Source organism: Chrysoperla carnea, chromosome 1 (genome assembly GCF_905475395.1).
Source record: "Chrysoperla carnea chromosome 1, inChrCarn1.1, whole genome shotgun sequence".
Taxonomy (NCBI): domain Eukaryota; kingdom Metazoa; phylum Arthropoda; class Insecta; order Neuroptera; family Chrysopidae; genus Chrysoperla; species Chrysoperla carnea.
Window position 1 is genome coordinate 76783315 of NC_058337.1, and position 13408 is coordinate 76796722.

The 13408-nt window shown below is 28.2% G+C and overlaps 1 protein-coding gene across 2 annotated transcripts in view; it reads right to left on the reverse strand.

The window, feature by feature from the left end:
* The window catches only part of LOC123297879 (DNA N6-methyl adenine demethylase-like), a 97569-nt gene extending 84975 nt beyond the window's left edge, over positions 1-12594 (reverse strand). For both annotated transcript variants that reach the window (XM_044879701.1, XM_044879692.1), the window contains exon 1: positions 10979-12594. In XM_044879701.1, the coding sequence (XP_044735636.1) occupies positions 10979-12493 (1515 nt within the window). In that variant the 5' untranslated portion in view covers positions 12494-12594. The remainder of the gene's footprint in view (positions 1-10978) is intronic.
* Between the last annotated feature and the right edge of the window lie 814 nt (positions 12595-13408).

Sequence of the window (13408 nt, forward strand, 5' to 3'; positions counted from 1 at the left end):
TAGCTCACCGTAACAGATTGATTACATAAGAATTTTGAAATAATTACTTGATTCATATCAAGCAGCAAGATATGACAACTACCTATGTTCTTAAAAAAATGCCTACGTGTATTTAAAAATGATTTTATTTAAATAATTTTAATTTAATCTTGATTTTTTTACAGATGAATAGAGAATATTGCGATAAACATTGTTTTCGTAAATTATATCTAATTTGTTATTTATTTAAGTATTGGAAAATGGGCTTTATTAGGTGTAAGTATCCACGCGGCACATAGTTCGAGAACTTCTGATTCGATCTGTATGCATCGAAGATTTAGTACATACTCTTTTGTGACACTAAACTTGTCTTTATGACCGCGAGTTAAACTTCGCTTAAGCATTTAATATTAATTATAAAAGTAGCTTAAAAAAGGTTCTGCCACTACACTAAGAGGGTGCACAAAAGCCCTACATAAAAATGATGAAAGTTAAAATGAAATAATGCAACCAGAAGAATGTATAAAAAACTCTATGAAAGAAAGGAGTTGAAAAGGATGCAATAAAATTGATCTGTAGATTGAGGGAATAAAGTTTAGGTAAAGAGAAGTAAGAATCTATGAAAGTATGAAATAGGAACGGCATAGAAATCACAAATTTTGTGACAATAAAGTATCATTTTTTCCCTTTAAAACAACCGAATCATTAGCTGTCATATTATCCTAAAAATATCATAGTAAATCATCCAAATAATTTAATTCACTCAATACATTTGGAAAATTTGTTTTTAAGCCTAATGGTATGAGATTCCGCCAACTGTTTATTTTCCAGTGTTCATTATTTTACCAATAAATAAAAAGCGTTGGGGTACGAGCGCGGGTGCGGGTGATGCAAGGGTAGTTACATTATGTTGTTGTTATGTAGTCTAATAAATACCGGATTCAAAAATGTACACATATTTATTCACAAATATTATTACATACATTAAAAAACATACAATTCGGATTAATTTTAATGAAATAATGTTGTACCTATATATTTTTACAGTAATGTGTGTAGTAGTTACGGGCAAAATAACAACGACAATAACACATAGCACCACCAAGAGCACCATATCACACATATGACGCAATATAATTAGTATGCGTGTAATTGTCGACGAACAGGAAAAAAAATACATATATCCAGGAATAATACAAATAAAATGTATACTTGATAGACACGGTAAAATCCGTTATTGAGGCTGGACAATTTTTGAAGGATCGTTTAAAAAAAACAGAATAGATTGAAAAAATTCATTTTTCCACAACGCGATCTCAGCAAAATAATTTTTACTATTTTTCGGGGGCTTGCGGTGTAGAAAATTAAAATCCCATCTTTCTAGCGTGTATAGAATGCAAAAAAGTTGTTTTACGGTGATTTTTCGCGCGCTCTCTTAACAATTAACAATCAAACATTGAAAATGCAATTAGGCCAAAAATTTTTGCTGAATGTTGTTGAGTCAGCTTTACTCTACAAATAGATTTATGATTATTAGATAATAACATATACTTTTTAGGGATTAAAATCGTAAAAATCGCGTTTTTCAAATTTTACGAATTTGTTAGAAGATTTAGAGAAAAATACCTAAGAATATTTTTTTTTTATTTTGACCACACTTAAATAATAAAATTTTTTTCGAAGAGATTCGCTCAATATTATTTATTTGTTTAAAAATTTAGTTTAAACAATATCCTACCGAGTAACCTACCGGAAACCTGCACTTTCACGTTCAGGAGCATTTTTTAAACGGGATCTTGTAAAAATATTCCATGTGAAAATTAGTCATGCTCTATGACGGATTTTACCGGGTCTATAATTAATATACGTATACATATATATTTATGTTTAGTAGATTTAACGCAGTGTGTACTGGAACACAGTGAGTCGGACATGGGCATCGCCAGTGTGTTTATGGATGATATGGAGTTATTTTTTTGTTGTTATTAACAAATCTAATGTGAGCGTCACACGACTTCTATATTTTAGAAAACTTCGCTTAAGTAATTGGTAGGCAACATGAGCCCATAATAAAGCGAACATTTTCTGATTATTTTTACTGACTTTTTTGAGGTTTGCTCAAGATAGGTTTGATAAAGAAATTTAAATGGCTTTGGATGACCTCCCTCACTACAGGCAAACATTAGAAAATTATGTACCGTCTAAATTTCGAAAAGTCCAAAATTTTACTATAATAAAATTTTTTTAAAGAAATTGTTTAATTGTTTATCGTTGTCACACATAGTCTGCCTGCAAAGTTTCAGCTCGATTAGATGACAAGAAAAATCGATCCAAAGTTTTTTCGACAGGCAAGTAGACACTACGTGCTAAAAGAAAGGAAGTAAATATATCAAACGTCAAAAAATTGGAAAACAACCTTAAAGTATGCGACCATTTTATTCATAGTGTAATTCAACGGCTCGTCAAAAGTGTTTCGCGAATTTTTTTTTTTTTTTTTTTTTTGTCGAAAATATGAAATAAGCCGACTTTTTCGAAAATTGAAGCAAGAACTCTACTAAGAATTATTTCGCTAAGAAAGATTTCTATTGTTAAGAAAGAACAGTATAAAGAACAGTAAAATCACTTTTCTTAAAATTTCAGGATTGTTGAATGCGAAGACTGATCCTGTATTGTGTAGAAATATGTTTCAAACTGTACATAGAGGAAAATCTAAAAAAAATTTCAATGTTATCTCTACAGATTTTTTATTTTTTTTAATGATTTTACTTGAATATGAAAATTAATTAACGTGTATTACTTTTTTTATGACAGTTTTCTGTAATTTTGTTTGTTTGTTTTGAAATGTGAACATTTTCTCATATGATAAATAATAATTTTTGGTGGAGATTATTATTTATTTTGTTAATGGGCTTGACGAATTTTTTATTTGACTTTTACACATCTCGAAATGTCAAGTAGTCAAAAAAAAAATTCAAATTAAATTATAAAAATACAAAATTTTATATTATGAGATTTTCTTCTTTTTAATTTAATTAAAAAACAATATCATAGAATCTATCCCATTTATTTTCGTAGAATAGGTTATATACAGTACACATTAATTGCTAGGCTGTTCTTATGTTTAAAACTGAAATTAACATGTTGGACAACACGGGTAGGGAAGAGTTTACACTTCTTCTTTCTTATTTACCATAAATGTTTTACGTTTAATAATTTTAAAAGTTATAATTTATATAATTTTAAAGTTATAAAATTTTCAAATTTACTTATATCCAAATAAGTAACCTGTTACAAATTGAGTGTGGCAACTTTACATTTACAACTTTTAAATGAAATTTTTAAATGTAATAGATGTACAAATTGACTATTGGACAAACTCATGAATACTCTATTTCCACTACCTGTCAGATTTTCGAATAGTTTTCAGAGAGACAATCATTTTATAATTAAAAAAAATTTATTTTAAAAAAGTGTCGGATTTTCAGACATATATTATTAATTATATTATAAACCCACCCTAAAATGTTCTTTGAATCATTCTGATCAAAAGCTCTTACGGCCTCAAAAATTTTAGCGAGTAGTTTTCGAGCTATGGGCGTTCAACTTACACGTATATTATATTTATACTACCTATTTAACTAGAAAAATGGCTTTCTGTGAAACTTTTTCCAAACCACCCAAAATTTTCTTCGTATCGTTCTGATCAAAAGCTTAAACGACCACAAAATTTTTTAAATGATACTTTTCGAACCACGGGCGATCAAATTCGGGGTTCTTTCCTCGTTAAGCTATAAATTAAACAGTCAAAAGAATTTAAAATATTATAGTTTTCCCAGAATTAAGGGTATTTATTTGCTGAAATTACAAAAACGAAAGAAGGATAAATCAATATTCATATTAATAATTAATGACATTTTAAATATATACGCATTCTCTGTTTGTGAAGAGAATAATTATATAATTTTAAATAGAAATAAATTGGTTAAAATCATTCGATGAGTGGATTTTACGATAATGAAAAAAAAAAAATTCCACAAATTAAAAAAAAAATCAAATAGCAAAAAGTACTTTAATAAAAAAAAAAAAACATCGTTTGTTAAAAAAATAATTCTCGAAAAACACACACTTTTAACAAAAATTTGTTTAGTAATTTTTCCAATTTAAAAATGTTTTTTTTAAACCAAACAGATTGTGTGTGTATTGCTCAAATTTTACCGAGAGTTTCGTAAATTTTTCAAGTAAAAATTAGCTAAAATTTTTAGATTAGTGTATATGGATTTTACCGTTAAACAAAACCATATTATATGATTTTTATTACACAGTACAGAATTATTCTAACAAAAGTTTTAACTAATTACAGTTTCGACTTTTTTTGAATAGCTGTAACAATCTATAAATTGAATATCATTTCATTTTACAAAAAAAATCGAATCTCTCTGTACGTGTCCACTAATGACCATGTTGTTTCGGGGAAAAAAATAAAATAAAACTGGAGGTATAGTCAATAATATCAGATTGTCGGGATTGATGATGATCATCGTTTTGTGGTGGGTTGCGAGCTATATATGAGAAGGAAGTTTTCCTAGAGCTTTGATCTAGTACTCTGTTATTTGGTGATGATTATATTCATTCCAGTATCTGCTCCAATAATTTTTATTCAAGGGCAATTTTGTTTTAAGTGTATTTTATATATATTTGTTATTGGACATGTTGTTGTGTGTAACGAAAAAAAAATTTTTTTTCATTTTATTTCAGTGTGACATGGTCCATTATATTGTCAAAAAATGTTTTTGTAAAATACAATCTCATACATTTAGTACTAAATTTGTATGTGTTAGTGAAAATGTTGGTTTATATAAGAATACCGTATAGAAAATTTTTTAAAGTAACAACAATCATTTACTACTCGAGAACACAGAAAAAAATTCCAAAAAATCAATGCTGAATTTATGAAAGAAATTGTCAATAACGCACGCTTTAAGGTATTTCAAAAATATTGTCTTTCACTCACAACGTTTTGTTTAGTATCGGGCCAAAGTTAACGGTTTCGGACAGTGTTGTTAGACTACCTAAGGATTACCTAATTTTTAACTTGTTGCAAATAAGTTTATAAAATATACACTATCGTTAGGTTAATAGGTCTAATTTCTAAACTGATAGCAGTAGAAAAAAAGTTCAAGCACCAAAATATTCTTTTTATAAAAACGAACATCTTTTGTATTAGTTTTATTTCGAAAAATCATTAAAATTCAATAAATACAGAGAATAAATTTATTATATTAATTGTTACAAATTTTGTAACTAGTTGAAACTTCAGTTACATTAAATTAAAGGGTTGTGTAATACGTTCTCAATTGATTGAAAAAATTAAAGTTTAGTTTGATTCAATAATATTTTGAAAAACTGAACCTTCGTAAAAAATTGTATGACATATTTACAGCGTTTAATCGATGCTTTTTGTTTTAATGTTTTTTATTTACTTTATTGCTTTTTTTTGGTTAATTTACATTTTGTATTATTAATAAATAATACGAAATAAAAGCAAAATTAACAAATTTCTATGATCGTTTAGCAAATATTTGTTATTAAATATTCTGAGTAAAAACTTTAAGTTTGACGACTTATTTGTTTGTAAATAAAAAAACAAACACAGACTTTTTAATAAAAAAAGAGATAGTGGCCCCAAGTAGCAAAAAGATAGATTACGATTACCAAGGATCGAAACGGTGAATTTTAAATTGGTCGCACCGTGCGTGCGTGAGTTTCGTTGGAGGTGTGTCCATGGTAACGATACACTACTTTAATTATAGAATTGTAAGGATGCATATATAATTGTAACTTATGACTTACATTGAAAATTTAATATTATTGTCTCACAAATTTAAATAAATAATTATGATAATTAACATTTAAAAAATAATATTTGTGCAAATTTGACATTTTCCATAACATTAACATGTAAAGAATTGCACTGAAAGCGCTGGCATCGATTTTATTGTCCCTACCATGACTACGCACCCAACGAATAGTTTCATTTATAAATACATGCTTTATTCGACTTTTTTCGACAAAAGTTACTAAAACAACAGTCAGTCAGGTGTTATATGCACATTTGTATCTTGCCCGATAAGTCTAAGAAGAAGAATAAATTTGGGGAAAAAGAAAAAAATACAGTTTCATCAATGAGAAAATGTTGCAATCTACTTTTTGATGACGAAATGTCCACGTAAGTTATAACTTTCGGACTCCACTTTTTGGTGCTTCAATTTTTTTTTTTACATTTGGACGGTCTTTATTTATGTTACTATTTCGAATAAGATGAAGAAATGTGTGTCGTTGAGCGATAAAATTTTTTACTAAAAACTTCCACTATTATTCAGATCTCTATATATTATAAATGCGAAAGTAAGCATGTTTGTTTGTTTGTTTGTTTGTTTGTTACGCTTTCGCGCTAAAACTAGCGAATGGATTTTAATGAAACTGTACAGCAATATGGCTCATACTTCAGAATAACACATGAGATATAATTTATAAAGATATATTAAAAATTAAATTAATTAAAACATTAAAAATTAATTTAATTTGACATTACCATAAATTACAGATTTCTGTAAAAGTAGTCAATTGACATTACCATAAATTACAGATTTCTGTAAAATAGTCAATATAAAATATTTCACGGCCATCTTTTCTGATATACTCAATGAATAATTACGACTATTATACATTTAAAAAAAATAGAAAACCATACATATATTTTACCTGTGTAAAACAATGCTTACTATTAAATCCAGCGAAGCGGGTGGGTATCACTCTAGTATTTATAAAGTAAAAACATACACTTAATGTATAAACTATATATAAAGATAGATATTTTCTAAAACTAAAAACATTTTCGAAACATACATTTAATGTGTTTAAAACTAACCATATATATGATTCATACCAGATTCGTAGAACATGTATGTATGTGTATATTTCGTAGTACTTTACATTCTTCGATAGAAGACATAATAATGTCGACAACCCTAGCGCGCGCGTTCGCTACTTCTTTGCCAAGTTATGTTGTAAATGAAAAACGTATATGTATACATGTATCGTAGCAAATACACGTACATATGTATGTATATGCATTTAGAATATACATAACAACTTACTTTCACTGCTCTAACTTTCACAAGGACTAGTGAAAATATTATTGAGAGAACTGAAATGGAAATATGTATGAAAAGAGATGCAATATGAATTTGTTTATTGTACATAGTTGTTGATTTGAAAGAGCAAATTTAGTTTCAATATAGAAAATACGACGTAGTAATATCACAAGTATCGGATGTATTCGATTATATTTCAGTTATATAAGAGTATTACTTATAATATGTTTTTCAATTCTAAACAAAGAGAGTGTTATTATAAGTTGGTGTACCATTCTTTAGCTTCGTTAGTTAGTAGTTCACTTCATTAGTTCAATCGGAATTTTAAAATTCTTATAAACCCTTTGAAGGGAATCGATTAGTATCTTAGTTTTAGATATATATATATTCTGAAAACGAGAAACAAAAAACAAAATTTCGATTTTTTGTGGCTTTTTGCTTTTTTGCTTGCATCTTTTTTTGTGCAGAGATTGGTATAGGCATTGCTGTTATATCTACAAAAGAAGAATGTAGATTAAATTTCCTTTCAAATGGGATGCTGGAAATTGTCATATATTCCTAAATAATAAACGTAAAATACTTTTTTTCATTGAGTAGATCAATAATTTTTACAATAAAACTATTTTGGCATGCAAAATTTTGTTATTATCTATTTTTTTTTTTTTTTTGAAAAATCCTAATCCGATGGAAAATTTGATTTTCAACAAAAATTTTTATACAAAACTAACTGATCCGACGAACTCCGCACCGCCTAACGGTCGATTCTTTTTTTTTTAATACTTATTCTGCTATTCGGGGCACCGGTTCAGCAAAGAGACGTTTACATTTCAATTGACATTTTACTTTAGACAATTTAAATTTTACCATAGACAATTTGTTTTTGAGTCATGTTACAATAGTATAAATATTGATAAATATTGACATTAATGTTTATTCGATACTAACGTCACTCAATTGTTTTGCTGTCCCGGAACATCTCTACTAACACTTAAACTTTATGGTATGGTGTTAAAGTTCAAATTGAATTTTAATTATTTTTACGAATCTTCTGTTATTAGACTTAATCAATCAGACAATTATTAAAATTTTTCTCTCCAGAAGAACCATCCTCATACTTCAAGGAATATTATAAAAAAGGAATTTGCAAAATCGGTTCAGCTGCTCTCGAGATTTGCGCTTAGCAACACATTCAGTTATTCATTTTTATAAGATTTTTCGATATTTTGTATGATAGTTAATACATTTTCATGTTGGAACACACTGTAATATATATACAATACACTCAACTATAATATTCACTAGAGACACGAGAATATCGCCTCCTTGTTCTCCTCATCTCTGAAAAACCACTTTCCATTTTCATTCATCGATCGATTTGTTAAAGGTCTTTTCAAATTATTTTGATATTTTAAAAGCTCTCTTCGTATGTATGTGCGCTTTGCTTACTGTTTTGTTGTATACTAACATACAAAACAATTATTGTATGTATGATTGAAAAAAGAAAATACTTATAGTGTTTAAATTTGTAAGAAAAATTGAATTTGCATACTGACAATTCGAATAAAATTATTTTCAATTTAGTGAAAATTTTATTTTTTGTAAATAACAATATGTTTAAAATCAACGATCAATAAATTCGCAAAACAGTTAAAGATTCGAATTGATTTTATTTTAAATAAATCTGACCATCTTTTATTAAACAGGTACTTATATAATAGTCAAACATAGAAAGTCGTGAAATAACGTAAAAGTCATTACGACCTGTTCGCACCGTGCGTGAGTTTTATTGGAGGCGTTTCCATGGTAACGATACACTTTAATAATAGAAATGTATGGATGCATATATAATTGTATGGATTGCAGTTATGAATTACATTGAAAATTTATTATTATTGTCTCACAAATTTAAATAAATAATTATGATAATTAACATTTAAAAAATAATATTTGTGCAATTTGATTTCTTATTTTCACAATTTTTAATGCATTAAGTTTAATTAATTAGTGTTTTTCAATCATTTTAATTTGACATTTTCTATAACATTAACATGTAAAGAATTGCAAATTAGTCATAACCGCCTCCTTTATCGCCAAAATTTTTCACTGGAAGTACTTAAAAAAAATGTTAGATGATCAAAGGGGCTACGTTCCAAGTAAGCATATTATAAAAATCACGACCAGAATTTAAATTGAAAGAATATTGGTTTAGAAAAAATACAATACATTTATTGTAATTTAACAAATAAAGTTCTGTATTATTTTTAGGCTTACCGAGTTGTTCCGTAATCAATATGTTGAACAAAGGTAGTAAAATAGTAAAAGGTAGTAAAACGTATGCTCAAGTTGGCCAGATTGTGCTACTTTTCCCTAATTAGGCTATTTTATATGCTTTTTATGCATTATTATTGGATGAAGTAATGAGGTGCTTAGATACTACATTAGGATATTTGTCATCTAACATACTTGATAGAAAATTTTCTGGCAACCTTTTATATACCATAAAAGTAATAAAATCTTACTGAACCACCCCGTATTTTTTATTCTGTTAGTCAATTCACAAAACCATGATTTGTATCTTATATGCACCAGACCTTCCATCGGTTGTAAAAAGAGTAAATTTTTAGCGGGAAACTCGATTCAATTAAAAATATATTATTATTAATGTGCGAACGACCAAACTACATTCATTTTGTATTTTTTTTTAAATTACTGATTAAAAGAACAAAATATTCGCTTTTAATTTAAAAAAATCAATAAATACTTGATTACACTATAGAATCAAAAACGTGCCACCTTAATTTCACCTCACCCTCCTGATGTTACAATTTTTTTTTTTTGTCAGGGTTTTTTTAATCTTCTTTTCAGAACAATGAACTTTTTTTTCCAATGTGTTCTAGTAAGGTTTCATTTCAATCTATTTTTTTAAATAAATTATTATTTTTAAAGATTTTTTTTTTATATTTTATTAAACGTTAATAATGGAGATTTTATTTTTATATAATTTTTTTTTTTTTTATTAATTATTAATTTTTTTTTTAAATACGCACTTATTATTTTTGTGATATAATCGCATTATCGCAGTTAAATCAACCAAAATTTAAAATCACCATCACCGAAATAAACACAATAAAAAAAAATTAATTAACTACAGTCAAACCTTTTTCAATTATTATTATTACAATACTACAAAGAGTGTAGAAATTTACTATTGTTTGAAATTTCAAAAGAATTTTAGCTACTATGTATGGGAGGATATTTTATCGCGTATTCGATAAGCGTAACTAGAATATTTCCACGGTAGATCTGAAAATTATTGTGGAGAAATGGATTTTATCTAAACCCCAGAAAAGCTTTAAACATACCAAAAGTTATTTATTAAAGAGAAAAAAGAGTTTAAAGGCTGCTGGGAAAAAAGTAGAACTGACAAAATGAAAAGCTTAAAAGATGAAGCTTGTATTTTCTACTGACAAATGCCACAATAATTGGGTGATTAATTACGGTAACTGCGCAGTCTGGTGGTAAAAAATTTAACTAATTTAACTAAAATACTATTTTAATTAAAAAAAATTTTTATTTAGATGGAGTATCGTCATATTTGGTTTTCGCTTCGTTTGAATAATTAAGAACTATATTATTTTTTATAATTTTTGATTTAAATATACAAGTGAGAGAAAATTTTAGTAAAATGTGTCTGAATTGAGCAAAAGCCTAGCAAGCCGTGAGAAAATATTAACAATTTTTTTTTTGTTTAGTTACGCTTACGAGTACAATAAAGTAAAATTTTGGAAAAATACACACAATAAAAAAATAAAAAAACATGCACAGTAAAGATCAAAAAGACTTACTTTCTTCTCCGTTAATTTTTCACATCGCCGTTGTTTACAAATTTGATGTGATTTGTCATTTCGACATGGGGCGCAATCGCCACAATTGTCTTTTCTTTGGCACCCAATACATTCTCCACACCGTTTCCGTTTCTTTTTCACTTGTTTATCACTATTACCACCGGTAATTTCATCAACATCCATACCTTGATTTAGATTGGTATGATGTGGTGATTTAAAACCAGCAGTTGATGAAATTGCCGCTACTTGTCCCGAATTTTCACAACCACCAATGTCCATATTACTATTTGCACCATCACTTTCCGTCGTCGAACTTTCTAAGCTTGAGGCACGTATTTTTCGCCGTTCTTTTTTACGAAAATCTGAGTTACGTGTTGGTGAACCGGTAATTGGTTGTAAACCATTATTAAAACCGTTTAGTTTCTTTTCGATACCATTATGGTATATATTTGGATTATGGTTAATATTCGTATGATGATCCAAAATACCCATTGGATTTTGGAATTGTGCGGTAACTGTTGGTGGATAATGTGTTGGTTGTGGTTGTAAACCACCCATTGTTTGTGGTTGCGTTACAGCCACAGTTTGATGTGTTATATTTGTACCTAATTTTAAATCAACAAAATTTGTTGTGGGCTCCGTTGCTTTTAGAACGGTGACCACAGTTGGACCCTGATGAATAATTTGATTGTTTTGTATTATTGCTCCATTTTGCCCAGGAAAATGTAATTGAGTAGTTGGATGTGAATATAATTGGATATGTCTTTCTTCCAAAAATTGCTGTTGTATTGACGGTATTTCACGTGCTTGAATTGGGGCAGGCACTAATGGATAATTTCGTGGATTGACTGCACTTAATGTATGAAAATTTGAAGGATTTAATTGTGTTAAACTTTGTGTACCAGGACTTGTGCTCGACGGACTCACTGGTGTTAAATTGGTAAGTGTTGTTAACGTTGTCGGACTGTCTGCTAATGTTGAGGGAACGACTCCGCCAACAGAGTTTGGTGGGGTATCACTAAATGTTTGGAATTGAGATTGAAATGAAGGCAACTTCGATTGGGTAGCAAATGCATCAGCAAATGTATTAATAGGTGCTGTCGTTACATATGTATTACGCAACGAATCTTGTGACGTTGAATCAATTGGTTTTGATTCCCACGGTCGATATTGGGGCTGAGATGATATTATCGATAGTCCATGTTCCGTTCGCTCCAATAATCGACCAGATAAACCTTCACCATAATAATCCCAATTTGAGATATCTAATAACCGAGTATCACCAAACCCACCGGAGGTATTTGAAGTGTCAATATCACTAGAAAACGTGGAGAATGGTGGTAAATTCGATAAGCTTGTATGTGATGGAACATCTTGTATTGTTGAACTAGGTGTTGCCGGTTGTGATGGATAAATTGCGGCAGCTGTAAGTGTGGTGTACACACCTTGAGGTGGGACCCCGCCTAATGTATCAGGCCCAGGGTCTGAATGTTGATGACTTAATGTTTCACTCATTTTTTACTTTGGTCACATAATAATACTGATAAACAGATTTAAACATAATTTTTTTTTTGGTTAATTTAATAAGTTCTTTCGTTTAGGTAATGACTAGCACTAGTTTCCATAATTTTGGTATATTACGCGTAAAATTAAAAATTGACTGGGACAAAAATAATTTTACAGATAAAATGTAATTTTACACAATTTTTTTGAGGGAAAACTTTAATCGAAAAATTTTGTGATTGTAATTTATTTTTGAGCAATAAATATTTTAGAAAACTCTATTTTTATTGTCGCTGAGTTGATTTTTGTGGATTTTTTGTTTTTGAGGTACATACGGTATTTTTATTTTAATAAAATATTTTATTTTCTGTGCATTTTTAAAAATTAGTTTTCTTTTTTTATCACTAAATTATTATTTTTGTTTCTTTAAAAGGGGGCATTAATTTTATGAGTAGAAAATTAGAGATTATCTCAGACTTGTGTTAAGGTTTGAAAAATTTGTACTTTACGTTTTGTATTTTTGTATTATTTTTTACTTAAAATACGTTTTTAAATTAAATGAAAAATTTTCCCGTTGTTTATCTCACACTTTTACTCGGTATCGCTTTCATTAATGCACACAATTTTGGGTTTTTTTTTTCTAGCTAAATTTTTTTTTAACGCACGCGCACACTCTTTTTTATTCTAATAAAAAATTTGTACCGTAATATTTTATTTGTGGAAAGTGTTAGGTTAGCTTTTCTGTTGAAAATCTGAAACATAAAAAAAAAAATCCAATTAGTAAAATATTTTTTTAAAATTAACATTTTATTATTATTTGGGTGATTGTTTTGGTTTTATTCGCTACTCGCAATTGAATTTAGTAAAGTATGTGATCTATTTCAATAGCTATAATAAACCTTTTAAAATATTTTTCGATTAAGTAAA